Source organism: Strix aluco, chromosome 2, assembly GCF_031877795.1.
Source record: "Strix aluco isolate bStrAlu1 chromosome 2, bStrAlu1.hap1, whole genome shotgun sequence".
NCBI classification, from domain to species: Eukaryota; Metazoa; Chordata; class Aves; order Strigiformes; family Strigidae; genus Strix; species Strix aluco.
In genome coordinates, this window is record NC_133932.1 from 138,023,415 (window position 1) to 138,050,773 (window position 27,359).

The following is a 27,359-nucleotide window of genomic DNA, read 5'->3' on the forward strand; positions in this document are numbered from 1 at the left end:
GCTGAAAAGCTACTGGGTAGACGGATTTCCTAAGCCCACTCGCCGCAGGGATCCACGGGGTGTGTGTCTGTGTGTGTTGGTGTCTGTAATGGGGTGGTCTGCAGCAGCTGCAATGCGGCTGCGGCCTCAGGGACTCGTACGTCCAGGTGTCAGCAACTGGGGAGACTGGGAACGTGGGGGCACCTACTGGGCACCGGCTGCGGGAGCGCCCCACGGTGTGCAGGTCTCTTCCTCTGACAGGCCTTCGCTGGGCAGCGAGGGAGCAGGGCGAGGCTGGTGCTGCCGGCTGCGTCTGTCCAGCCACATGCATGCACGGAGACCCGTCTCGTATGCCCGTGTTGGTGCGTGTGCCCGCTGGGAAACGCGCTCAGCCTCGCCGCTGGTTAGACCCGTGGCCGCGGTGCTGCGGCAGCCTCACCCGCCAGGCTCGGTGGCCCCTCACAGAAGGGACTTGCACGATGGGTGCCACACGTGGGTGCTGGTGGCCCGGCCAGGGCAACAGCCAAGCCAGGGCGGTGCGTGCAGCGATGCCGGGACATGCCGTGCACCACGCGCCGCCGGAGGAGTCGGGGGCACCCGGGCCAGGCCCGCGGTGCTGTGCTGGGGCTCTTGATTTCCTCTGCTGTGCTGAAATACGCACACCTACGGCCAGCAGGCAGGCAGCTGCGGCCAGGGCTGCCCCGAGCTGCCAGCACCCACCCCAGGGGCCAGAAGCGGCCACAGCACAGTCCACACGCCCCAGCCAGTCCCTGCTGTCCACCCAAGGGGCTGCCCAGAGCCAAGGGCAGGGTACGGGCTCTACCTGGGTGCCTGTGGCCCGTGGCACGTTGCGGCAGCCGAGCCACGTGCTGAGCCCCCCCCACGCCTCAGTCTGCCAGCCCTGCTGGTGCTTCTCCCCAGCAGCCGCAGGGCCCCCAGCGCAGCGGCAGCCTGGGGCAGCAGTGACGATGTCCGTCTCTGTACAAACAAGTGTGGTTTATTAAGGCATTTCTTTGAGAAGTTGGCACTTGGGTCCAGGCTGTGCTGGAACGGCCCAGTGTGCAGGCCGATGAGCAGCGCCCGATACATGCAGCTCAGCGAGACACGATACAAAAGGTACAAACAAAGTAGAAAACAGGAATTGTAGTACAATGTGTAAAAATAAATAACTGGAGGCTCCGGCTCCTGGCTGGGCTCAGCAGCCCATGTCTGTACCCCCCCCCAGACCAAAGTGGGGCTGCCGTGTGTCTGACCCTTCTACGTGGCGTGCAGGGGGTGACCCCTCCGTGTTCCCCCGTCCCAGACACATGGCGGGAGCTGGGCTGCTTAGCCACCCTGGCCTGTGCAGGGAGCACACAGCACCCTCGGCGTGCTCCCCGCAGCTCCCACGAGCAGGACAGCCCGGCCGGGGGAGAGGGGACGAGGGGCGCCCGCCCCAAGAGCCTCCAGGGGCTGAGCCAGGCAGGACCCATCCTCCCCTCCCAGAGCTGCCTTGGGTGCTCTGTGGTCCCCAGGCAGCGCAGGCATGGCCCCGCGGCCCCCTTGGTACCACCAAGGCTGCTGCAGACCCCTGTCCCGTGTCGCTGCCCTGTGCCCAGGACAGGTCTCAGGGCCGCTGGCACCAGGGACCCACTCAGGTGCGTGGTGGGGAGCAGGGCGCAGCACGGTGCTGTGGCGTGGGGACACCCACCGTGCAGGCTGGGCTGGCACCTGTGGCACAAAGCGGGAGGCTTAGGGCCAAGACAGTGACCGACGGGGCTGCGGTCACAGATGGTTCGTAGTGGGAAATGGGGAGAGAGTGGGCAAAAGTGATGGGTTTTGGCTGCTGTGATAAAACGCTTGGGGCTGGGGTTGCAGCCATGGTGCTGACGTGCTTTGGGCTGAGGCTACAGAGCGGGTCTAGGAAAAGTGTGATAGGAAGGAAATTCCCCCAGACCCCATCTCAGATGGCTGGGTGTCTTCCCTGACACCACCAACATGCTCACAGCCAGGCTGTGCGTTCGGGCCCGTCCCCGGCCCTCGCTCTGTACCACATCTGCGTGTGGGTCACAGCGACCACGAGCATCCGGGGCCGCAGCGGCTCCCAGGGCACGGGGCCACTGCTCCTCCGTGAGCAGCCACGGGCGGGGGGAGAGCATGGGGTGGGGGCCAACCCCCACTGTGAGCGTGACACCAGCTGCGAGGCCGGCTGAGTGGTGCTGAGCGAGGATGGGGACCAGCCCCATTGCAGCGTGGCTCTATCCCCTGCTCACAATGTGGTGTGAAGGAGTGGTGCAGAGCAGCCCTGCATGGAGGGCTGGGCCCCAGGGGGGCGTTCTGGCACCTCCCCGCATTTTGGAGGTGGCCCGGGCTGTCCTGGGGAGCAGGTCGCGCTGCGGGGCCCTGGGGGAGGTCGGCTGCCCAGCGTCCCACCCTGCGGCTGTGAGGGTGGCAGCCAGCGTCAGGCCATGTGGGTTTTTGGGTACCGCCCCCCCCAGCTCCTCTGCCCCTGCAGACTGGCCGCCAGCCCGGGGCAGACGGAGCGGGAGGTGGTCACGGGCATGTGCCGCTGCCTTCCCCGGGGCCAGGCTGTCGCGGTGTCAGCTCTGCTGCAGCCCTCACCTGCGGCTCCTGCAGCCCCACCCCACAGCCTGCCCGGTGCTGGGCCCTGCCCGTGCCCGGAGCCCCAGCCAGCCCCCAGCCTAGAGAGGTCCCTGGCCCCGGGAGCAGCTTCTCCAGGAATGGGCTGAGCAGGGCACCCACCTCCCAGCCCAGGCCCTGAGGAACGGGGCTCCCCAGCAGCTCTCGGAAGAAGATCCCTTACAAGGATCACGTGAAGCGGTGGACGGGCTTGCGAGACCCCAGAGGATCCCCTTTCCCCACAACAGCCTTGGACAGGCAAGCAGAAAGCCGGCGCTGCCTTCTCCTCCCACTCCAGCTTGGCCTGGGACGGGTCTCCCCTCACTCTCAGGAGGCCGGTTCAGCGCCCCCGGCCCCACAGGCAGCACGGGTGGATGGGCAGGCTGCTGTGGCTGTGCCCGCCGAGCAGCACATCCCTGCCCCGGCAGCTCCCGTGAGGAAGGGGCCGGCGGGGCCAGCTCAGCGTCCTGCTGCGCCCGGGCTGCTGCCTGGCTCGGGCAAGCGGCCAGGGAAGGGCAGGGTCCGCAGCCGGCAGCACCCCAGCCCAGCAGGGCAGGGAGCACCCGCCTGCTCCCAGCCTCCCTCGGAGCACCGTGAAGCACCGTCCTGCCAGGCGCCGATCTGAGCCACCACGAGCAGTACAAGGAACCGCCGCCCTGGGGTGCTGGCACTAGGATCAGCAGTCCACAGGGCATCCAAGCCAGCATGGAATCTGCCAGACCACAGGGAGTGACGGGAGCCGACAGCCCCAGAGGACACAGGAACTCAGAGCCCAGGGGGGCCCCAGGCCAGGCAAGGTGCTGGGAGAGCAGGATTAGCACCCAGGCAGAGCAGCCCCGGGCTTGGCACCGCTCCTGACCCCACAGCTGCGGGGTGGGGCGGAGGAGTCCACGGGCCCAGGTCTAAATCCTGAGCTCGGCCTCCTCGGGGGGCTCCAGCGAGTGCTCGGCACTGATGGTGGAGGCAGAAGGCCCCTGTGAGATGCCAAAGGGCGAGACCACGGGGGAGCGGGCAGCCAGCGGGGACAGCGAGGGGGAGAAGCTGGGTGACATGGCAGAGGACGAGATGGAGCCCTCATGGCTGATGGGCGAGCGGCGCAGGGAAGAGGCGTGTGGGAAGGTCCTGCCCGGCGGCGGCTTGGGGGGCACGGACTTGGCACCTGGGTGGGCCACAGAGGTGATGAGGGGCGGGGGGTCGATGCGGGGCTTGGGCTCTGCCTTGGGTTTGGTCGGGAAGGGCTTGCGCAGGGAGCTCTCATCCTTGAGGCGGGCGATCTCTGTGAAGACGCTGGCCAGCGGCTGGAACTGGGGGCACCAGTTCAGCAGGTAATCCCAGTTGTAGCTGCCACGGAGCTCCTCGTCGCTGGCCACGATGGCAGTGAGTGAGCCCTCCACGGAGGGCTTGCCATCCTCCGGGAAGGCATAGTCCTGAGGCTGGGAGGAGACGCTGAGGCCACAGCGCACGCCGAGGAAGGCGCTGCCGCCGCCATCCTCGCGGTACAGCTGTGGGGGCGGCCCCGGCAGCAGCAGCCCGGAGCCCTTCTTGCTCTTGAACCACTGGGCGCTCTCCAGGGCGGCCGGCTCGCAGGAGATGTCGGAGAGCTGGTCGGCGTCTTGCTGGATGCCGGAGTCGGGGCCGCGGGCGGAGATGTGCTCCTGCATGGAGGCCGTGATGCTGGCCACGCGCGGGTACTCGTTGATCATCCGGATCTCGTCGTCCTCAGCGGCTTCAGCGGAGCCTCGGCCACTGGAGTGCGAGGGGTCCAGCGAGCCGCCCCGCGTGTAGGGCCCTGCCGGCTCGCCCCCATAGCCCGGCAGGGCCTGGTGGTAAATGTGCTCACCCCCGGGAAGCGCTGGCTCCTCGCGGCCGAGCTTCTGCAGGGAGCCGCTCTGCCCGCGGCCCAGCGGCCCGTCCCCCTCCGGCTTCTCGCGGCCCCGGCGGTGCCGAGAGCGGACCAGCGCCAGCACGATGGCCACGGCAGCCAGCACCACCACAACCCCCAGCGAGGCGGCCACGGCCACCAGCAGCAGGTTGAGGTCCGGGGCCAGGCCGAAGGAGGTGTGTGTGACGTCGATGGTGACCTGTGCAGAGGCCGAGCGGGAGGCGGGCAGGGGGCTGCGCGCCTGCACCTCCAGGCTCATCTCACGCGGCTCCCGCTTGGCGCGCCCGGCCCCGGCCTGGGGCTGGCTGTCCACGCGCAGGTAGATGGTGCCCGTGGTTTGGTTGATGGCAAAGTACGGCGAGGGCTTTGCCAGGGAGTACAGCACAACGCCGTCAGCCCCCTCGTCCTCATCTGTCGCCAGCACCCGCCCGATGCTCTGCCCTTTGCGGGCGCCCTCAGGGACCTCAAAGTTGAAGGAGGGGCTCAGGAAGATGGGGTCGTATTCGTCCTCCCCTGTCACCAGCACCCGCACGGTCACCGTGGCAGAGGCGTTGCCAGCATCAGTGGCCCTGACTAGGAGCTGGAAGGCTTTGGCTCGTTCATAGTCAAAGGTAAGTCGGGAGCGCAACTCCCCAGAGCTGCTGTTGACGGTGAAGGCGTCCCGGCCCTCCGCCACGCCGGGCTCCCCCGCCGCTTGCTCCAGCACTGTGTACCGCAGCTCCCCGAAGACACCGGTGTCGGCGTCGACGGCGCGCAGCGTGGTGACCAGCGTGCCAGGAGGCAGGTTCTCCCGCATGCTGGCACTCAGCACCTCCACCGGGAAGTACGGCTTGTTGTCGTTGACATCCTTCACCTCGATGGCTACCGGCACCAGCGCAAAGTGCCCACCTGGCACGTCCGTGGCCTGCACCACGAGCGCGTGCAGTGCCTGGGCCTCCCGGTCCAGGGGCCGTGCCAGGCACAGGGCCCCCGTGCTCTCGTGGAGCTGGAAGAGCCCACGCTGGTCGCCTGAGCTGATGGTGTAGCGAACGTGGCCGCGGGGCCCCGAGTCAGCATCATGGGCCACCACGCGCAGCAGCTCCGTGCCGGGCGGCGCGCTCTCGCTCACCGCTGTGCGGTACTCGGCTCGGGCGAAGACGGGGGGGTTGTCATTGACATCCCGCACGGTGATGAGCACGGGCACTGTGGCACTGCGCTGCGGCAGGCCCCGGTCCGAAGCCGCCACAGTGAGGTTGTAGACCGGAATGGCCTCAAAGTCCAAGGGTTCCACGAGCACCAAGGCACCCTGCGTGCGGAGGTGCCCCCCCGCCCAGGCCACCCGGCTCTCCACCTGGAAAGCGTTGCCACCGTTGCCACTGACGATGGTGTAGTCGAAGCCGGCATTCTCCCGGGAGAGGTCAGCGTCGCCAGCCTCCAGCGTCAGCACGGTGGTTCCGGGGCGCAGGTCCTCGGGGACGCTGGCGTTGTAGCGCGGCACCTGGAAGCTGGGGCTGTGGTCGTTCACATCCAGCACCTGGAGCTGCACCGTGGCCCAGGATGAGAGGCTGGGAGAGCCACGGTCGCGGGCCTCCACCACCAGGTCCAGAGTGGGCTGGCTGGCGTCGAATTCCACCCGGCGGATGGTGAAGAGGGTCCCTGTGAGGGCACAAAGCCAGAGTCAGCGCGGGGGCCAAGAGGGAGCTGGGAAGGGTGTGAGGGGTATCGGCTGGAGGAACGGGTGTCTGGGACGCTGCAGTGGGAGTGCTCGGTGGCCACGCCACCACGTCTGCCCCACTGGCCACCCCAGAGAGCGACCTGGCGAGGGGCTGAGCCTGGGCCAGCGTGGGGGCACCTCCCTCTGCAGCGCTGTCGGAGCCACCCCCAGGACGGGCCCCGCGGCGCAGCCAGCCCCGGCCCCACGCACCGTTGCTGGGGTCGATGGCAATGTCAGGGCTGGGCACGGCCAGGTGGAAGGTGACATCCCCGTTGCTCCCCGAGTCTGGGTCGGTGGCGCTCACAGTGAGGATGATGCTGCCTGCGGGCATGTGCTCCGGCAGCGTCACCTGGAAGAAGAGGAAGCCCCAGTCAGCGCCGGGTGCCCCAGGCAGGTGCCTGTTTCTCCTTGCCTGGAGCCAGCCCGCAGCACTGGGAGAAGGCCGGGGGCTGGCCAGCGCAGCGACAGCCAAGGTGGCCCAGCTGGTCGCTGGCCAGGGCCGTCCCCACCTCTGCACCAGGGCCGTGGCTGAGGGGGCCAGTCCCATGTGCACAGCACCGAGTCTTGTTAGTGCGGCTCACAACCAGCTTCAGCATTCAGTTCCTGATCCTTTTCTCTACTTTGCTCTGCTCTGCTGAAGAACTCTTTAATAGCTGATAATTTCTCCACAGAAGGTATTTTACACAAATCAAAACAGCTCTTTTTGGTGTGCCAAACAGCATGTACGAACAGTTCCACAGGTCTGTGCTCTCACAACCTTCGAGCATTGCTGTGGCTTCCTAGCTTCTCGTCCCTCTGCTCCAGAGACGCAGCACACCGCTTTCGTCCAGCGACCCGCCCGTGGGGCCCCAGGCCAGGCCTCACCACAAACCCTTGTGCAGGCTGTGACCCAGCTCCCACCGCTTCTGCCCTTCCCACCACTCCCACGTGTCGTCTGCAGGCAGCTGGGCAGGCCGGTGGCTGCTGATCCCGCTGCTGCGTGCCTGGTTTCAGCCCCCTGTCCACACCACAGCGACAGCACGAGGGGTGTTGGGGTGCGGACGGGAGCCCAGGAAGAGAGGGGCCAGGCCAGGCTCAGACACCTCCTCACGGGGATCTCTCTGCCTCGTAAGGGCGGGTGAGCAGGGCGGGAGTGGGGCTCGTGCAGGGCGGCCGGCGCTGCCTGGCACACCCGTGTGCGTGGTACCTGGTAGAAGCCCTGGCTGAAGGTCGGCGCGTTGTCGTTGACGTCCTCCACGATGACGGTGAGGTTGGCCTCGGTCTCGTGGCGGGTGTCAGAGGCACGCAGGGTGAGGGTGTAGTGGCTGCGCTGTTCGTAGTCCAGTGGCCCCGTCAGGGCGATGCGTCCCCCGTACCGCAGCACACTGAACGTGCCCACGGCGTCGCCATCCAGCACGAGCGTGTAGGAGAGTGCGGGGCCCGAGTCCACATCATTCCCGGTGAGCTGGGCTATCTGGGTGCCCAGCAGCGTGTCTGTGCAGAGGAGAGGCATGAGCAAGCGGCCCCGTCTCCCTGGAGAAGACCTGGCTCGCATGGGGGGAAACCAGCTCAGCCCAGAGCCTGAGCACCGGGGACAAGGCGGGGGACACTGGGGGTAAAGGGGAAGGTCTTGGGAGCCAGGCAGGGCAGGTTAAGGCTGGCACAGGCACGGGGCACACGGGCAGAGAGCGGGCAGGGGTGTGCAGCCAGAGGCCCTGCGGTCTGGGCAGGGACCAGGGATGAGTTGGGGATTCAGCTGGTGCCACCACGGACGGGGCAGTGCCGAAGAGCTCGGGGGTAGCTCAGCCAGCTCGGGGGGTCAGCACAAGCCAGCCCTCAGCAAGGGAATGAACGGGCCTCTCTGGGGCTTCTCCCAACCCACACCGCGCCGTCGGTGACGCGTTACCTCGCGGGGCCGAGCTGCACTTACTCTCTGGGATGCGCACCTCCCAGGGAAACGGGATGGTGGGGCTGTTGTCGTTGATGTCCATCACCACGACCGTCAGCGTGGCAGAGCCCACGAGCGGCGGAGTCCCTCTGTCCATGGCTGTTACCACCAAACTGCGGACAAGCACAAGGTTCACCGCCGCGGCCGTACGTGCGAGGGAGCGACGCAGGCAACACGCAGCGTCTGGAAGGCGGCGGCGGGGCTGCAGCCTGTCCATGTGGCAGTGGAACTGTGTGCAGCATCTGGAGTGTCTGGGGCAACGGATACGTGCGGAGCATCTGGGAAGCACGTGTGGGGCAGTGAAGTGTGTGCAACGAGAGCACGGCGGGGCAGGGCAGTGGGTGGCTGCACGTTTGAGGTGGGTGTTTGGAGGGCGGCGGGTTCGTGTCCAGCACCTGGAACACCCGAGCGGGCGGTGAACGTGGGCACGAGTGTCTGGAGTGTGTGGGGGGTGACACAGGCAGGGCATGTTGTGGGGCGCAGGAAGACAGGCACCTGGAGCACATCTGGGTGCTGGGGAGCGCGTGAAGCCCCTCTGTGGCATGGTGATGGGCATGTGAAGGGAACCAACGCCCGAGGCCTCCCCACGCCTGGGAAGGGAGACCCACAGCCCTTGGAGCATGCGTGGGGCAGAGAGCGTAGCCTGGGCTGAAGTTCTTCCTTGCACCTGAACTGTGCACATGTGAAAGGGCAGGGGAAGACTCAATTCACTGTGTGTGGTGTTTGGCATTATCTTACACACGTGTGGCCGGACTGGCTGGACGATGTCCGTAGTGTGTGCGCACAGTGAGGGGCCCAGAGCACCTGGGCTGAACGTGGGAGGACCTGCAAGAGGGTCCAGGGCAGGGCACAGCACCTGGAGCACGTGTGGCAGGGCAGAAGGGTGCAATGGGGAGTGGGGAGGGACTGGACGTACGTGGTCTGGATTGAGCTGGCAGGAAAGGGAATGGATGCAGCCACTGAAAACCCCACCGCCCCCCTCACAATCTTCCCAGATTTGCAGGGACCAGGCTGGACAGAGTACTGGCTCATCCCAAGGCCATCTGTCGTGCCTTCAATACCGTTTGCTCCCCATGTTAACACTAAGCCTAAGTTCCTGCTGTTGGGCAAAAACGTTTTACAGACGGCGCTGGGACAGCTTTGGGTGGCACCAAGTAGCAGAGTATCCTCCGCAGCCTTGAGGGTGCTGCTCCACAGCTCTGCCCACCTCGTATCTGTGGCAGAAGTCAGTCTGGCTCCACTCACCGGGTCTGGGACCAGATCTCCCTGTCCAGGATGGCAGCAGTAGTGATAGCGCCAGTCTGAGGATCGATGTGGTACAAGCCTGTCATTGGCAGGGACTGGTTGATGGCATAAGTCACCTGCCCATTCGCTCCCTGATCCAGATCATCTGCCAGGACCTGCAAAGCCACACGAGAGACTCAGCAGTGCAGCTGTGGAGCCCTGTGAACCACAGGCCTCCAAAGCCAGACCTATCCTGGGTGTCAGCCCCAGGCCCAGGGCACAGCCCCACCCTGGCAGCGAGGCAGGCCAGGGGCCCCGTGTCCATTTGTGCCCCCAGCGATACCTGGATGACTGGCGAGTCGTAGCTCTGTGACTCCCAGATGAACGCCACGTAGTTCTGCAGCTGGAAGCGTGGCAAGTTGTCATTCACATCTTGCAGGTTGAGGTTTATGGCCATAAAGCCGAAGGAAGCTGCCGTCTCTGCCTGGACCACCAGGCGCAGCCGGGGGCTGGCCTCGAAATCCAGGCTGCTGGAGTCCTGAACTGAGATGGCACCTGGGAGCAGGGAAACAGCACGATGGGTGGGTGAAGAGGGGGTGAGTCATGCCCCAGCACATCCATCCCTCATCTTCTTTCTTTGGTCCCTTGGCCTCAGCCCACCCCTCTGCTCATCCATCCCTTCCCAAATAGACACACGGAACACAGGGAGCTCCTCCGAGCCCTCTCCAAACGGGACAGCTTTCTCACCAGTCCCAGGGAGCTGCCCGGAGTGGTAAATCCCACCCCTCGCTCAGGACATGGCCTCTGCTCCCACGGAAGCGCGCGGTGGTCCTCCCGCTGTGGGGACACCACCGAGGTCCGGGCAGCTTAAGAAGGACCGGCTCCATGTCAAGCCCCTACACAAGCGCCCCAAGCTCCCAGCCCAGCTGGTGCTCGAGGCCAGACCCTTACAAGGACACAGTGGGAGCTGCCAGCAGTTCTGCTGCGGGGGGTCTGAGGACAGACACCCCTTCTGATCCTCCCGTGCCACTGCGCACCTGGGCTTCCGTAACATCCCACCCCAGAAGGTGGAGAGCACCCAGAAACAGATCTGAAAATGACTGCAGCATTGCTACGGGCCTGAGAACCGTGAGCACGGACGCCCGAGCAGAGACGGGATGAAGGGGTGCGAAGGGCCAGGGATGACAGCGGAGGATGTGACTCTGTGGCCCCCCCCAGGCCGCAGCACGGCGTGGCAGCTGGGCCAGTGTCACAGCCACACGGCGCAGCAGAGCCCTGCCAACACCACCCAGGAGCGCAGGGAGCGGGGACCTCTCTGCACAACCGACCTCGCAGGTCCCAGCCTCCCGCGCTGGCGAGCACGGTCCCTGTGTGCAGGCTCTGGCTGGAAAAGCAAGGGTGAGGAGAGGAGCTGTGCCAGGCCTGTCCCAGTCGCGCGGCCGGCACAGGGTTTCGGCTGTGAGCTGCCGCGGTGGAGCTGTGCTACCCTGGGTCTGCGCAGGGGTCACTGGGCAGACGTGAGCCGCTGCTCTTCTCGCCCAGCCTGGCTCTGAGCTGGACAGATGGGACAAGGCTCAGCTCTGGCAGCCCCACAGCCGGCCTGGGGGTCACCTGGGGTTCCTGACACCCCCAGGCTGTCACGGCAACCACCGAGGCTTCGGCTGAGAGACCCGGGTACACACAGGGGGATGGTGACTGTTGGCTCGGAGACCTGGGTGCTGGCTCAGGACCAGCCAGAACGGGGCAGGGTGCCACCCTGTCAGCCCCACCTCCACAGACAGAGCAGCCCCGGCCCAGCCCCACGGCCACCAGCTGCTCACGTCTGCACGGCGGCTGCGGCAGAGCGCGACGGCCGCTCCTTCAGAGGCAGCGATCCCCAGGACCGAGCGTGCAGGGACCTCTGAGCCTGCCCGGGGTTTTAGTACGCCTGCCCGCCGCCTCGGAGTTTCAGGAACTGCCGAGCCCTGTTTGGGGGTTACTCTGGGTGCTGGCGCGCACCAGGGGACAGAGGACTTGCGGTCAGGCCGTGCACACGGCTGCGTTGCAGGGTGGCATCGGGCTGCAGCAGGGCTGCGGGCAGCTCCACGTGGCGCTGCCTGGCTGCCGCTGTGCGAGGCTGCCACAGAAACCCGCAGCTGCAGCTCAGGCTCCTGAGGGCTCAGCAGGGCCGTGTCCCGGGGGGGCCAGGTCCCCCATCGCGAGGTACAGCGTCCTGGTCTGGCCTCTTCTCAGAGCTCAGCGCCCAGGCTGTGGCTTGCTGGCGGTGTGTGGCAAGCGAGCAGCTCACAGTGACCCTGGGGGAGCCTGGGATGGGGCATCTGCCACCTCTCTGGGCAACCTGGTCCAGTGTTTCACCACCCTCACCATAAAAATTGCTTCCTTATATCTAGTCTGAATCTCCCCTCTGTCAGTTTAAACCCGTTCCCCCTCATCCTATCCCTCCCCCCCCCACCCGATGACGAGTCCCTCCCCCCTTTCCTGTAGCCCCCTTCAGTCCTGGGAGGCCACTCTAAGGTCTCCCCAGAGCCTTCTCTTCTCCAGCTGAACCCCCCAGCTCTCTCAGCCTGTCCTCACAGGGGGGTGCTCCAGCCCCCCGAGCATCTTTGTGGCCTCCTCTGGCCCCGCTCGAGCAGGTCCGTGTCCTTCTGCTGTTTGTTCCCCCAGAGCTGGACCCAGCACTGCAGGGGGGTCTGACGAGAGCGGAGCAGAGGGGAGAATTCCCCCCTCGCCCTGCTGCCCACACTGCTCTGGGTGCAGCCCAGCACACGGGCGGCTTTCTGGGCTGTGAGCACACATTGCCAGCTCATGCCCAGCTTTTCATCCACCAGGACCCTAAGTCCTTCTCCTTGGGGCTGCTCTCAATCCCTTCATCCCCCAGCCTGTGCTGATACTGGGGGCTGTGATATCCCAGTCTCTTCCAAACTACAGGGCAAGTGCTGACCTCACAGCAAGGCACCCCCCACCCTACCCTCAGCCAGGCTTTCGGGGATGCCAAGGCACGGGTGGCCCTTCCAAGGTCGTCCTTTGCACCATGCGGTGCAAACCAAGCCAGCCCACCCAGTGTCTCTGGGCAGCACCCTGCAACCCGCCTCACTGCTCCGCCTGGGCTATCAGCCACCCACCAGCACCACTGGCCCGCTCAGCACTGCTAACCAGGCACTGGCAGAGCACAGGCTGCCTCCCACCTGCTGCCTCCCCAGGTGGTCCCGGTGCTGTACCTGAGCTGGGCTGGATCAGGAAAGCATTCTTCTCGTTGCCGCTGACGATGCTGTACGTGATGTGCCCCGAAGAGCCCCCCGTGTGCGTGGCTTGGATGCTCGTCACAGCAGTGCCTGGAAGAAAGTGGAAGGGCGTGAAGGGGCAGCAGAGTGCCAGGGAAGGTGGCAGCAAGGGCCAGGGTGGTGTGTGGGCAGCACACGCCGTGCCGCAGGAACACAGCTCTGCCCGAGGACGCTGCTGCCAGAGGGAGCCAGATCTAACGGTAACTTTGGGCTGGGAGCCAGGATTTGTGGGGCCTGTCCATGGGCCCTCAGTGGTCTCACTGTGACCCCTGAAGCCCTTCCAGGAGCAGCTGGGCACCTGTGACTGCCTACACTGATCTGAAGATGCTGCAGCAAACCCACAGGGATTGCCACCCTGAACAGCCTGGGCACCAGCCAGACCTTTGGGTCTGCCCAAAGCATCACGGGGCTCCCTGGGGCCCTGCAGTGCTCCCTGGTTTGAGTTTCCCACAGCTCTGCCAGCCCAGCGCCCCCCTCCCACCCTGTCCCGTCCCATTTCATCCCAGCACTCGCTGGTCGCTCTGCCCGGCTGGTACCTGGGGCAGCGTTTTCTGGCAAGGCCACGTCACTGGTGCTTCGGGGAAAGCGCAGCCCCCGGTAGGGCTCCTCCTGCACGTGGATCACCACCACGCCGGTGGAAGAGAGTGCCGGCTGCCCCAGGTCTGTGGCCAGGATGAAGAGCGTCCGCTGGCGCTGGCTGAGCGAGCCCAGGGGCTGCAGCAGCTGGATGTCCCCTGTGTAGGAGTTGATGGCGAAGGCAGAGTTGGGGGCGGCGAGGCGATACAGGATGGAGGCGTTGGCACCTGCGTCCCTGTCCTCTGCCCTCATGGTGGCCACGACCTGCTTGAGCGGCGTGTGGCGGGACAAGTCGACAGTGAGCGGGCTGTGCAGGAAGGCAGGGGCGTGGTCATTGACATCGCGCACCGTGACCGTGACGCGCACAGCCGCGCTCTTGGGCTCCCACGGGGCCGAGTCCACCGCCTTGGCCAGGAAGCTGTAGCTGGGGTGGCGTTCCCGGTCCAGCGCCTGGGCGCTTCGGACACGCCCACTCTGCGGCTCGACCTGGAACATGCCAAGGGACTCGTTGCCCAGGTAGTAAGAGACCTGCCCATTGGTGCCCTCGTCAGGGTCTTCAGCCACCAGCTGCAGCACCACGGCACCAACAGGCAAGTCCTCTGGCACCTCCACCACGTAGCTGGCCTGAGCAAAACCAGGTGCGTTGTCATTTAGGTCCAACACCTGCACGTTCACTGACATGGTGGCACTGCGTGGGGGGGTGCCGTGGTCTTGCACCACCACTGTGAGGCTGTAGGAAGCAACTTGCTCCCGGTCAAGGGCACGTGCCGTGGAGAGGACACCAGAGACTGGGTCGAGGCTGAAATCCTGCCCAGGGTCTCCATCTGGAAGAGAGAGAGGGGGTAACAAGGCAGCATGACTATAAGTGTACAAGGAAGGACCTGCCCTACGCTGCCCAGAGAGGGCACCACGAAATCCATCCCAGCGTGGCCTGGCAGGGAGGGTCGAGTGAGCTGTTCCCTGTAAAGCCCCAGTGGGACTGAACCTCCTTGGTCTGGCCCCGTGTGTGTAAGAACTGGCTCCAACAGCTTACGGGCCAGTGCTGCTGCCACAGATAACGCACGGGGTGGTAACAGCAGAGATCTCCCTTCGCAACCTGTAAACTCAACAGGTCAGAGCAGCCAAGAGAGGCAGGGAACTAGTCCAGGCCTGGGGAACTAGACAAGAGCCTGGGGAATGAGGAAGTGCAGCCTGTCCAGATCTTGGGGTGCTCTTCACTGGGGGCAGAGGAACCGGAGGGCTGAGAGGGGGCAGCAGCAACGTGTGGTTTGGAGCAGGGGAGAACTGAAGCGGAACAGACACTGCCACGGGCCACCCAGGGTGAACAGCCCTCGCCTCCTGCCGAGAAGGAAGCCACAGAGCACCCCGTGTGCCTCACCTGCCACGTGGTATTCCAGGCGCCCGTTCTCGCCTCCGTCGGGATCGGTGGCCCGCAGGGTGTAGAGTGCCACACGGCTTTGGTTCTCAGGGACCTCCACGGAGCAGGACACGCTCTCCAGCTGTGGCGCATGGTCATTCTCATCCCCTACTGTTATCCGCACAGTCGCCTTGGAGAGGTTGGGGGGCAGGCCCCCATCCCGAGCATAGACTGCAGGGACACAGCAAGAGCACTGCAGGCTGCCCTGCTGCCTGGCAGCGTCACACACCAATGCCCGGACGGTCACAGGGGCAGCCAGGCATGGCACTGCCAGTGCTCCTGCAGGCGCAAACCACCCGGGGACCCCACAAGCCCCACAGACCCCCATCGCTTCCCCGTGCCCCCTCGCCCCGGGTTGCCGCACCCCCCCACAGCAGCGCAGTCCTACCCGTCAGCACGTGCTGCTCCTGCTGCTCACGGTCCAGTGCCTGGGTGGTGACAATAAGCCCCGTCTGTGGGTGGATGGTGAAGGGCCCCCTCGAGAGGCCCCCGTAAGACACCTGCCCGTTGGCACCTGCGGCAGGAAGGCGGTTGAGGGCAGCCCAGCGGCAGCCCCGAAGCCTCTCCTTCAGCTCACGGCGGCACCTCCCTCCTCCCAGACTCCCACCCCGGGACCCCGCAGGCTGTTGGCAGAGGATGATCTCGCTCCCTGCTGAGCAAAGCTGGGGCAGGGCTGTGTGGTGGAGGGAGGTCCCAGACCAGCTTGTGGAAGGGAAGATGGGCCAAGGAACCTCCAAGGAACAAGGGCCACTGTCCTGGGGAGCAGAGGGGATCACAACCCCTGTTCTCACTCTCAGCTTCTCCCAGGCTTCAGCCCATCTCTAATCTCCAGGCCAGGTAACAATCCCTCCCTCCATGGCCAGCCAGGCTCTCCAGACCAGGTGGGAGGGAGCAGAGTGCACCCAGTCCTGGGTGCTGCATCTCCAGGAGAGCCCCTGACCAAACTGGGCAGCTCGCCCTTGCCCTGCAGCCTCACCCAGGTCCCGGTCCGTGGCCAGCACCTGCAGCACGGGGCTGCCAGCTGGCAAGTTCTCCATGATGTGTGCTTCATACTCCGGTTTCTCAAAAGTGGGAGCCTCATCATTGACATCCAGGACCAGCACAGACAGGAGCTGTGTGGCAGAGCGGCGTGGGAAACCGTGATCCACAGCCACCACGGTCAGGTTGTGCTGCACCACCTCCTCCCGGTTCAGGGCCCGCACGATGGAGAGCGCACCTGCAGGCACGGGGAGAAGGGCAAGCTGGGACTGTGCGGCCCCGGGGCTGCCAGGACAGAGCTACTGCATGGCCGCAGGCGCTGGGTGAGCCGGGGCAGCCAGGCCTCCACACAGACAGCAGTGTCGTGCCAGCCGGGTGCCGTGCTCAGGGCTCTCCACACCCCACAAGTCTCACCGCTTTGGGTTCCCCAGCCCCTGCCCTCCTGCCGTGCACCACGCTGCAGCCCCGTGTACGCCTGCACCCCCCGCGTTCCCAGGGTCCCTGCTGCCCGCCCGGCGCCCTCCTGGGCCCTCACCAGTGCTGGGGTTAAGGTGGAAGCGGCCGTCACCATTGCCTGCTCGCAACGAGTAGCTCACGCGCCCGTTCTCTCCCAGATCGTCGTCCTGGGCCACCACGTGCAGCACCACAAATCCCGTGGGCTGGTCCTCCATGACGCTGACGGCCGCGGGCGAGAGGAACGCGGGTGCGTTGTCGTTCTCATCAGTCACGAACACACGGGCTGTGACAGCTGCCGAGCGGCGCTGGCTGACGTTGCGGGCCTGGTCCGTGGCCTCCACCACCAAGAGGAAGGAAGCCGCAGCCTCCCGGTCGAGGCCCTGGCGAAGGGTGAGCAGCCCCGAGCGGCCGTCCAGCTGGAAGGGAGCCCCGGGGGGCTCCTGGTGCAGCAGGGCGTAGCGCACCTGGCTGTTGGGGCCCACACCGTCCCCATCCAGCGCCTGGAAGGTGAAGATGGACGAGCCAGCCTGGGCGTTCTCGGGCACCACGATGGTGATGGGGTCTTCAGGGAAGGTGGGTGTCTGGTCGTTGCAGTCCTGCACGTGGATCTGTACCAGCACGAGTCGGCTGGAGGGATAGCCATGCTGCGTGTCCTCAGCACTCACCTGAAGCACGTGCCGTGCCCCAGCTTCATAGTCCAGCTCCCGGGCAGCGTAGATCTCCCCTGTCACGCTGTCAACCACAAAGGTGCCGTCCCCACCACCTCCCACCACTGTGTAGGTCAGCTGTCCTCGCGCAGGGGTGTCTGGGGGTGCCACGGAGCCGATCACAGACCCCGGCCTGACCCCCTCAGGAGGGTGCAGGGTCAGCACAGTGGCGTCAGGCCGCGGCAGCACCCGGGAGGACGGCAGCACCTGTGAGGAGAGGTGGTGGTCAGGGGCATGTGCCACGGTGCCGTGTGCCAGGAGGGGTCCTATGGGGAGACAGAGGAGGGGGGGACGTGGGGCCTGCAGAGGTGTTGGGAGGCCTAGGCTCCCGTGGCCTAGCAGGCGAATAGCAACCTGGAAAACATACGGACAATAAGCACGGGTTTGTCAGGGTGGAAGGTGAGCCTCACCGGGGGAGCTGGAGTAGGTAAGGACAGAGCTGCTGATGGCAGAGGAGGCTCATGGGGGATCAGTACCTGCAGGGAGGGTGCCAAGAGGACAGAGCCAGGCTCTTCCCAGTGGCGCCCAGTGCCAGGACCAGAGGCCACAGACACAAGCTGACACACAGGAGGGTCCCTCTGGACATCAGGAAACACTTTACTGTGAGGGTGACTGAGCACTGGCACAGGTTGCCCAGAGGCGGGGGGGAGTCTCCATCCTTGGAGACAGTCAAAAGCCACCTGGGCACCATCCTGGGCAACAGACTCGGGGTGGCCCTGCCTGAGCAGGGGGGTTGGACAGGATGATCTCCAGAGGCGCCTCCCGCCTCAACCGTCCTGAGAGTCTGTGATTGTGTGATTGTGTTAGATACTGCAAAGGCAGCAGAAACAGTTCTGTAAAACATGAGTGGGCAAGAAGAGAGGTAACACTCATCCAGCTGAGAGGTACAGAGAAGAAAGACAACCCAATATGATCCAAAGATAAATAAATACTACCGCTACTTTTGTTAAAGAAGTGAAGTTAATTTGGGGATGAGGTGCACCTGTGGATGGGAGAGAGGACACATGAAAAGCCATAGTGTTATGTGAGGGGAAACCATGTTGAAGCACTCAGTGCACTCAGGTCAAGCAGCTGGGGAAAAAGAGAATGCAGCAAAACTGTCAGCCCAGAGGGGTATCAAAACTGGCGACTGCCAAGCAAATCGCGACGTTATAGGGGTGCAAACAGGCACTTCAGGGACAGACAGCCTGCCAGCCTGGCCTCAACACTCTGGAGGCTGTAGGACAACTTCAGTGACAAGAACAGACATGGCGTAAAAAGGAAATGGTATAAAACGTATTGTGGAATGGCTAAAGGCGGGTGTGCCACGCTAACACAGTGCTTCCCTCCTCAGGGACCAACAAAATGCCGTGTATCTATCTAACTTGTCTGGGTTTTAGCTGGGCTCTGGTGCAGTAGCACATGGGACATCACTGAATAACTGGGGAAAGGCCCAGTATGAGTGTGGCTGTGTGACAGAAAGGACGAAAAGACTGACTGGCTCCAGGAGGCCTTTGCAGAGATGGCTTCTGCTGCTGATGTTTACTTTTGATAGTGCCAGGGCAGAAGAAAGCTGAGCACATTATGAACTTGGTGATGATGTTTGAGGGCACTGCCAGCACAGAGAAACAGCAGAACATCAATCAAGGAGAGTCAAATGGCCTTGGGAGCTGCAAGAACAGGGGCAGGAAGATGTGAAATGGTGTATTCTGAAAGTGCCGTGGCTGGGGGAAACTGGAGTCTGTGCTGTAAAAAGCAGCTAACAACGGAGAAAGGACGCGGCTGTCTGGGCCAATGCACCAGCCAGGGAGAGCCAGGGTCATACAGACGTGGAGAACACCCTGCACGTCAGGAACTCCTCAGGAGATGCTGGGAAGAACTAATGTCTCTGTGTGGGGGACCTCTAAGGTCTTCTCTGCAACAGCGTATCTAGGACAGGGTTGGCTGGCTGAGTCTGGAGAAGACAGAACTGCTACTGTTAATGCTGTTGACCACTTTATAAATAAGAACATGCACAGTGGCAGAGACCCATCCCTGCCCAGCCCAGGTTCTCCACACAGATTGCAGGGCAGATTACAGTTGAGCAAGGGCAAAGGGTGCCCCGGGGTGAAGGTGGGGAGAAGGCTGCCAAGTAGCTGGATCGTGCCCCCCAAGAGGTGAGTGCAGGGTAGGTGGTCAGGGAGAAGAGGAGCTGGGGCACTGGATACCTGAATGCGGATGATGGCTGACGTGCTGCGAGGCGCCGCGCCCCGGTCACTGGCCGTCACGGTGAAGATGTACTCAGCGCGATCAGACCGGCGTAGCACCGTGGCAGTCCGCAGCTCGCCGGTAGCCATGTGCAGTGTGAAACGCTCTGCCCAGGCTCCTGCAGAAAGAAGGTGAAATGCTGCAGGGAGAGGCAGAGAGGGAGGGGGCAGGTTGGGATGGAGGAGGGAGCGTGATGTGGCGGGGCCGGGGCAGTGGGCACCCGTCTGTCACGGGGGTGATGGCTGCGAGGCAGAGAGCAGCATCAGTTAGTCTGTTCTGCAGCTCATACCTATCAGTGAGTAGATGATGGTCCCATTCTCACCCTCGTCGGGGTCCTTGGCCTGCAGGGAGGCGACTAGAAGTCCCGATGGCTTCTCTTCCAGCACCTGCAGCACAGCCCAGGGAGCAGCTGAGTGGCACAGGGCACCCTTCAGGCTACCCCCACAAACCCCCGAGCACCCAGAGGATCTCCACCTTCCTACACCAGCCCTGCATCTCACCCAAGGCACAGACCCCTGGCGAGACCCACAGGCTGTGCCTGAGGCTGGACAACATGGAGAAGTCCGCAGCCAAGCCCTCCCATTCTGCCCTGTTTAACAACCAGCTTAGCAGGGCCAAGCCATGCTGCAGCAGTGAGCTGCAGGGTGGTGGGAGGACACTGCTTCACCCATGTTACATCTAAAGCCTCTACACTAGGAAAATCCAGGGCTCCACAACAGTCCTGGTTCTCTCTGCCCCAAACAGACCCCGTCAGCTGCAAATGCAAAGGTGTGAGCACCGGCAGGCTCAGAGGCCAGTCGCCCTGGCAGCGGAAGGCAGTTTCCTCAGTTCCCCCCAGCCAGCCCAGGGAGGTTTGCGATCTCTGGAAGTGCAGCCGGCAGTTCTTCCTGGGCTCAGACACCGGGACTCTCAGGGCTTTTCCCTTCTCTCCTTTGTTCCTAGTTAGCACTGCTGACTGCCTGTCTCTAGGCACTTCAGACCACCGTTTCATCCAGCGCATCGCAGCACCATCAAGACATTAATTACACACATGCTCTGCTAACGCCACATTCTGAGGCGAGTTACCAGCTCACTGAGTGAGACCACATGCAGCAGCACTGCGTGCAAGCATCCTTCCTGCGTAGTTATGGGAACGGACACATCCCCACTACCGCCCCGCCACCTCTCCGTTCTCGGGAGCACCCGCAGCCAATGACCCACGCCTGCTGGCAGACCTGCCTCCTCCCCGCACCTGCCCACACCCCCCTGGCAGAGCACCTGGCACAGACTCTGCGGCCCCTTCACACCAGATGAGACCAAATTCACATCCTGAGGTTACGCCCTCAAATTCACATCCTGCCCGCGCATCCCACAGCACATCTCACAGATCCAGCCGCGCTAGGTGATCTCTGCACGGAACCGCTTCAGTGTGTTCGTGAAAAAGACAAGTGGGATCTGAGCAAGAATCCAAGGGAAGAGGCTGCAAGCTCCTGGGAGGAGGCAAGTGTTAATGCTGTTGCACAAGCTGCTGGCACCGCGCTGGTGGTGCTCGGGGAGGGGAGACCAGAGGAGCTGGACTTGTTTAGCCAGGCCAAGCAGTGATGTGACTGCACTCTGTAAACACTGGGGAGAGGGGAGGGAAATTCCAAGGAGAGAGAAGAGCTATTTAAGCAAAAACACAATATTGGCACAAGAACAAATGAGTATAAAGTGGTCAGAAATTAGTTTAGGCTGGAAATTAAGAGATGGTTTCTAACTACCAGATCAAGGAATCTGGAGCTGCATTTCACAGCAGTGATGGAGGCAGAAGACCTTCTAAATATAGCTTGGCTGTTTATGAAAAGGAGTGTCTGCGTGGACACCTCTGAGCAGGGCCATGCTTAGGAGGCCCCTTCCAACCCCTCCTCTGCAGCAGGCTGGGGCAGGGCTGCCCCCCACACTGTCCCTAATCGCCCTCAGCCAGGATACAAGGGGCTCCTGCTTCACCTGCACGGTCACGAGGGATCAAACTCCCTCTGAGGCAAGCAGTGACAGTGGAGGAGTTAAATGAGCAGCACCCAGGCTCCGTGCACAAATGCCATTTCAGATGCACAAACAGAGGAGTAAACAGCAATAGAAGTGGTCTTGCCTTTGCAGAAACCTCAGCCTTGGTAAAACTGCTAGCAGGCAGGCTTGCCCCGGCCAGAGGTCCACCCTCCAAGAGGGCTGTTGCAAGTACCAGCTTGGTCCAAAGATCAGAGAGACACCTCAACCACTGGCATGGCTCTGACAGCGGCTGGCAGCAGATATGTCGTGAAGATGCAAGAAATAGGGTATGTATGGAATAATCCTCCTGCGAAACCTTCCCCGCTTCCAGCAGCCTGTGGCTAAGTCACTTCCTGAGCCACAGATCATATTTTTGTTCAACAGCCCTTGATGGATTTTTTTCTTTCCATGAATTCATCTAATTTTGAACCCATGCAACTTTTGGCAATGATTTCACAATTTAATTATGTTCTGCATGCATGAAAAAGTACTGCCTTTGTTTATTTTAAACCTGCTGCCTGGTCATTTCTTAGGAAGCTGCCTAGGTCTTGTATTGTGAAAAAAGAAACCTCTAATTTCCCCAAGACTTCCTCTGTGCCATTCACTGCACACCTCTGTTATATTCCTGAACTTTCTTCCACACCAAAGAACGTTCAAGTATTTTCTTTCTGCATGAAAACCATTATCTACTGGAGATCACATCACATCCTTTCTGAACCTCTTCTAGCACTACTGCTTATTTAGTCAAATGGAGGCCGGGCAGAGAGATGTGCGGAATTCGAGATGTAGGGTAAAGATGTTTTCTTTCATTCTCTGTTCTTTTTCTAATAAAACTCAGCATCTGATTTGCTTTTTTGACCGTGGCTGAGCCCTGAGCTGACATTTTCACAAAGAGTTTACGGCGATACCCTGATCTTCTCCCTAAAGTTAAGTAGCCAGTTCAGAGCCAGTTCGCTGTGTAAGTGAAATTCATATTGCTTTTGGCCATGTGTATCACCTTCCCGTTAGCAACAGTGAATTTCAACCCCCACCTTCTTTCCGAATGGAACGGGGAGCCCTCACCTTTACCCCTGTGAATAGACCAGTAACATCAGGGATCAGTCACCTCTGGAGGATACATGAAAATGCTGAATAGCGAAGACACCAGCTCCAGTCCCAGGCGCCCACCAGCGACATCGCCCCCTCAGTGAAAACAAACCACTTCTTCCTCCCCTCTCCCCGTGACCGTTCCCTGGGAGGATCCACTACCGCTGCAGTTCCATGTGAACGCCGCCTGGTCCTGCCAGTGTTACCCACGGGCTTGACCAGCAAATCGTGCAACCCTACAGCGGGACATACCCCTCCCGCTGGTGCTTAGAGCAAGGTGCTGACACAGAAACCTCCTCTGCTTTGCCTAATGAACAGCGACACGAACACTTCACTGAGCGAGCCTGCAATAAATCACTGAGCTTTGCATTCATCATTCAGTTTTCACTTTTCCCTCCAAGCCTTTTTTCTACACCTAAATCACAATTAGCAGCGGCCTCTCCTGTGCCTCACCCTTCTCTACCAGTGTTTCTAGCAGGAGAGCTTGAAACCAAAGTGCCCAAATATTTGTTTTGTTCAAAACTGTCGCAGCATTTACCTGCCTCCAGGACTCTAAACCTGTCCCAGCCTCGCTCTGTCTCCTGATGGATGCGTACGCTTTTGTGTGAGAAGAGACCTGCTGAGCTCTGGCAGGACACTCCCCGCGTTTCACGCCCCCAGACCCTGGGGTCAGCCGCAGAGCCTGTGTGCGAGCGTGCTGTGGGTGCCCCTGCTCAGGGACAGGACACTCAGAAGACACAGAGCGTGAGCAAAGCCATTCTGCAGGGCCTGTTCAGCTCAGCAGTGCCATGGCTGGCTGGTCCCTAGCCTGCAGGAGGGACTCAAAGGCCAGAGCCTTGCTCAGAGAGAGGACAAGACTAACTGCCTTCCTCTGCCTCCACCAGGCCCTGAGAGAGCCCTTCGTCCAGGCCAAGCCTTGCCAGACAGTTTTGCAAGCAGAGTGCCAGCGGGACATGCAAGAAGGCTGGGCAAGGGATGGCTGCGACCTGGAACAGGAAGGGAAAAAGTAATGAAGGGGGAAGGCCTGACCGGAGTTGCAGAGTGTCCCTGGGTCCTGTGCTGATGGCCACCCAGCACGGCAGTGACCTGCCAACACAGTTCTGCCTGCTCCGACCTGCCTCTGGGGCGCAGCTCAGGCAGGACCAGCGACAGAGGAAAGGTGCCATCACCATGATGTGCTAAACCCAGCACAGCGCAAGTGGCCTGAAGTGCAGCAACGCACGCAGCAAGCACATCTCTTCTGATGCAGGTTCTCCTCATGCTGGGCAGAGGAGATGAGGACAGCCTCGACTGCTCTGCTGCTGCCAGCACGGCTCCAGCGAGCCCTGGCCAACGGGCCACTCCGCAGGGGCCACAGCTGGGGGTGGCTGGAGGGTCGGTCCTCACCCGCTTTTGCTGAGCAGCGCAGACATAACTCCATCTGCAGCACACCCAGTGCCCGGGTGACCGCTGCCACCACACAGTGCTGGGAGGGAAAGCTGGGCTGGGACCCACACCAGATCCCCAGAAAACCCCTGTGAGAGCAAAGTCCAGCTGGGCAGCGCTTTCCAGACCTCCCAGAAAGCCGAGTGGCTATACCAAAAGTCCTGAGACCTAGAAGTTAACAGCCCCCATGCCTGCCTGCTCAGCAGTGTTTACCCCTGGCTCTGCTGGGTCAGGTTGAGGCTCCCTTTCGCCTTCCCTCCTTGCAGGCACATGTGAGCCAAGAGCTTCTGCCTGCTGGTCCGCCCCATCGGTCTCAGGGCCCTCTGCTCTGTGCGCAGGCACGGCCGTATCTCCCAAGGACGTGCCTGTCTTACCACATCTCAATCAGATTCACCAGACCGCCTTGGCTGCTCAGGGATGCAACTGGTGCCTGCTTATCTCCCACCCCAAAACTCTTCTGGGTGCCCCTGCCCACTCCTTTTCCCTCTGCAGAACTGCCCACCCCCCAGCCCGGAGGCCGTCACACCTCTGCCTCCCCAGGGCTCCAGCCTGCTGCCCCCACCTGCACGGGCAGCTCCTGCCCACTGGCCACGTGAAGGAAAGCAGGAGCGTTGTCATTCTCGTCCAGCACAGTGACATAGATGGTTCCTGTGGCACTGCGGGGTGGTGCTCCCCCATCCTGCACGATCACCAGGAGCTGGTAGCTGGACTGCTGCTCCCGGTCCAGGCTCTGCTTGGTGCTGAGCTCCCCTGTGAGGGAGAAGCAGGGACACAGCTCAGCCCAGAAACAGCTTCAGAGGAGAGCCCGTGCCCAGGTGTGTCGCTGGGGAGCCTGGCACCGCAGGGGTAGGAAGATTGGCCTGGCCTGCATCCCTTTTGACCTGTGCTGGGCCTTCTCCCCAGCCAGCCCCAGCCGAGGAAGCCAGGAGGTCTCTCACCTGTCTGCGTGTGGATGAGGAAGTTGGGATCGTGCTGGAGGAGGCGGTAGGTGAGGCGGCTGTTCTGCCCAGCATCCCGGTCACTGGCCATCACCCTCCCCACACTGCTACCGGGAGCCTGATTCTCAGGAACAGTGAAGAAGTAACGCTCCTCACTCAGCCGGGGGCTGTTGTCATTCTCATCCGTGATGCTGATCCGCACGGTGCTGGTGCCTGTTTTCCGGGCTTCCCCCCCAGCCCCAGCCCCTCCTGCCGAGGCCAGCACTGTGAGCACATACAGGTCCCGCGTCTCCCGGTCCAGTGCGCTTTTGACATAGAGCCAACCGCTCTCAGGCACGATGCCGAAGCTGGCAGCATCCCCGTCCGCACGCAGGTGGTAGGTGAGGGGCACGGACTCTGTGTCGCGCGCCAGCGCCCGCACCTGCAGGAAGCGGGTGGAGACAGGCACACCCTCCTGCACCTCCACGCGGTAGGTGAGCGTGTCAAAGATGGGCCCATTGTCGTGCTCAGCTTGCACGTGCACCAGCAGCGTGAAGGTGGAGCTGAGCTGGGGAGCACCGCTGTCCCGGGCCACGATGGCCAGCCTGTAGGCTGCGCTGGCTTCGTACTGAAGGGCCCCGACCAGCCGCACCGCCCCCGACGCGCGCTCCACGCTGAAGGCGCCGTCGCCACCTGACACCAGCTCGAAGTTCACCTGACCGTTGGCGCCGCTGTCGCGGTCCTCGGCCTGCAAAGTGTACACCGTAGTGCCAGGCTCTGTGGCCTCTGGCAGCAGAATGGAGTCGGAGGGGGCCGGGAACGCTGGCACGTTGTCATTCACATCTGACACGGAGATTTTCACACGTGTGTTGCTGTAGGCAGGAGGTGAACCACTGCGGGCCTGCACATCCAGGATGAGGACAGCCTGGGACTCGTGGTCAAGGGGCAGGCTGGTGCGGAGCTGCCCGGAGGCAGAGTCGATGGAAAAGTAGCCGTGAGGATCCCCCGAGGAGATGGAATAAAAGATGTCATCAGCATGACCTGCAGACAAGGACATGGAGTCAGGAAGAGCGATGTGGGTCACCTCAGCCCCCCATAGACAGCAGCAGGGCTGGGCAGCGCTGCCTGCAGCAGACTCTGCTCGGGAGGCGCACAGCAACACTGTGTGTGCATGGTGTGTGTACACGCGTGTGTAAGCACATGTGTGAGAGCGTGCAGAGCTCAGTGACAGTCACACCGGCGCGCGTTCGGGCGCGGGTGCCTCTGGGCATGCAGGGACCCCCCAGAACGGGGTCGCTCTGTGAGGACGTGAGGTACTGGATCTCCCAGATGATGCCGGGACAGGGCGAGTGGCAGCACACAAAAGGGACAAGCCGGTACCTGGAGGGTTCTGGGCCCGGACAGCCCCCACACTGGCACCCTGCAGCACATCCTCGGGCACTGTGAAGAAGTACTGAGCTTGCTCGAAGACAGGTGGGGAGACAGTGCCCTCCACGACGCTGATGTTCACCCGGGCATTTGGCTGTGCCTGTAGGCCCCCACCATCTTGTGCAGAGATCACCAGCTGCACCAGGGTGTTGGCTTTACCACTCAGGGACCATGAGAGGGAGATGACACCTAGGGAAGAAAGCAGTTGGGAAGGCACGATGCCTGCCCCCCGTCCGTCATCCGGCACCAAGGGAACAGGCCAAACCATAAGCTTGGAAAGGAAGAACTAAGGGGGCAGCAAACAATGTGTGTCACTGTGGGGGGTTCGCCATGGAAGAACTGGAGTAAAGAAGAGGAACCCTGCTGGGAAAGCCCCCCCAAATCCTCCTTTCTCAACATTAAGCTCAGCCCTGAGCTAAGCAGGAGTAAGGGCTGGGGGAAACGAGCCAGAGGGCAGGTCTTGGGAAAGAGAAAGGAGGGAAGGGGGCTTCCAGTGTGGGGCACAGGGTGAGTCACGAGACAGCAGGGGGGATCTGGACTGTGGGGAGGCTCTTGGAGGAGACGTGGAACTGAAGGACCGTCCTCGACAGGCCCTACAAATGAGGTGGCCCTGCATTAGGGTGGCTGGTAGGCCCGTCTCATCCCAGTCACATTCTGGGAACTTGGGGACCAGTGTGGAGAGACCCCAATGCCTGTGCTGAGCACAGGGCACCTTCCTGTCCTGCTGAGAGCCCCTGGCGCCACGTGCCCATGCACCTACCCCCAGCAGAAACTGCTCTGGCTTTGGTGGCCAAAGGCAGAGCAGATGCAGCCAGTGAGAAAGGCGGGACTGAGTGTGACAGAATTACAGGGAAAGGGAGTAAACTGAGCAGGGGAGAGGAGGCAACTGGGCAGGGACAAGAAACTAAGCAGGATATAGCCTGAAGGGGCAAAGCAAGCAGCATGCAGGAGGAAAGGTGCAGTAAGTCAGGGAGGGGGAACGAGGGAGAGAAAGGAAGATGGGACAGATGAGGAACAGAACAGGGAGCAGAAACAAGAGGTGAGACTGAGTCTGGGAAGGGGCTGCCAGAGGCTCAGGAAGCTGAGGCAGGGAAGATGTGGCAGGGAGAGGAACAGACACATTCTGGTGGCAGATTGCACTGCTGAGATGGGCAAGAAGTGACCCTCAGGCTGGCTTTGACACCTGCCCGCATCCCACCGCTCTGACGGCCGCCCGCTCTGGCTGCCCCCTGCACTCCCTCTCACCTGTGTCCTTGTTGAGGGAGAAGAGAGGGGGTGAGTTTCCCAGGACAATGCGGTAGGTCACCTTCCCATTCAGCCCCTCGTCCTTGTCGTGGGCAGTAACTCGCAGCACGGCTGTACCGGGCATGCTCTGTGTGCTGATGCTGGCAGCATACTCCAGTGGGTAAAACACCGGCCGGTTGTCATTTATGTCCTCCAGAAAAACCTTCACATACACCATGGAGTTCAGGCCGCCCTGCGGAGGGACCAGATCAGAGACGGCACAAAGAGCAGGGGCAAGGACAGCAGTGTC

The 27,359-nt window shown here is 62.5% G+C and overlaps 1 protein-coding gene across 1 annotated transcript in view; it reads right to left on the reverse strand.

Moving 5' to 3' along the window:
- Positions 1-956: 956 nt before the first annotated feature.
- DCHS1 (dachsous cadherin-related 1) overlaps positions 957-27,359 on the reverse strand; it is a 46,596-nt gene continuing 20,193 nt past the window's right edge. The window contains exons 5-22 of the mRNA XM_074816764.1: positions 27,071-27,302; positions 25,778-26,014; positions 24,419-25,438; positions 24,043-24,230; positions 19,255-19,351; positions 18,926-19,083; positions 16,112-16,946; positions 15,575-15,814; positions 14,987-15,112; positions 14,560-14,769; positions 13,142-14,005; positions 12,543-12,656; positions 9,668-9,879; positions 9,346-9,500; positions 8,083-8,213; positions 7,360-7,646; positions 6,384-6,522; positions 957-6,115 (exon numbers count right to left, since the gene is read on the reverse strand). Of these exons, the coding sequence (XP_074672865.1) occupies positions 3,501-6,115; positions 6,384-6,522; positions 7,360-7,646; positions 8,083-8,213; positions 9,346-9,500; positions 9,668-9,879; positions 12,543-12,656; positions 13,142-14,005; positions 14,560-14,769; positions 14,987-15,112; positions 15,575-15,814; positions 16,112-16,946; positions 18,926-19,083; positions 19,255-19,351; positions 24,043-24,230; positions 24,419-25,438; positions 25,778-26,014; positions 27,071-27,302 (7,860 nt within the window). The 3' untranslated portion in view covers positions 957-3,500. The remainder of the gene's footprint in view (positions 6,116-6,383; positions 6,523-7,359; positions 7,647-8,082; positions 8,214-9,345; positions 9,501-9,667; positions 9,880-12,542; positions 12,657-13,141; positions 14,006-14,559; positions 14,770-14,986; positions 15,113-15,574; positions 15,815-16,111; positions 16,947-18,925; positions 19,084-19,254; positions 19,352-24,042; positions 24,231-24,418; positions 25,439-25,777; positions 26,015-27,070; positions 27,303-27,359) is intronic.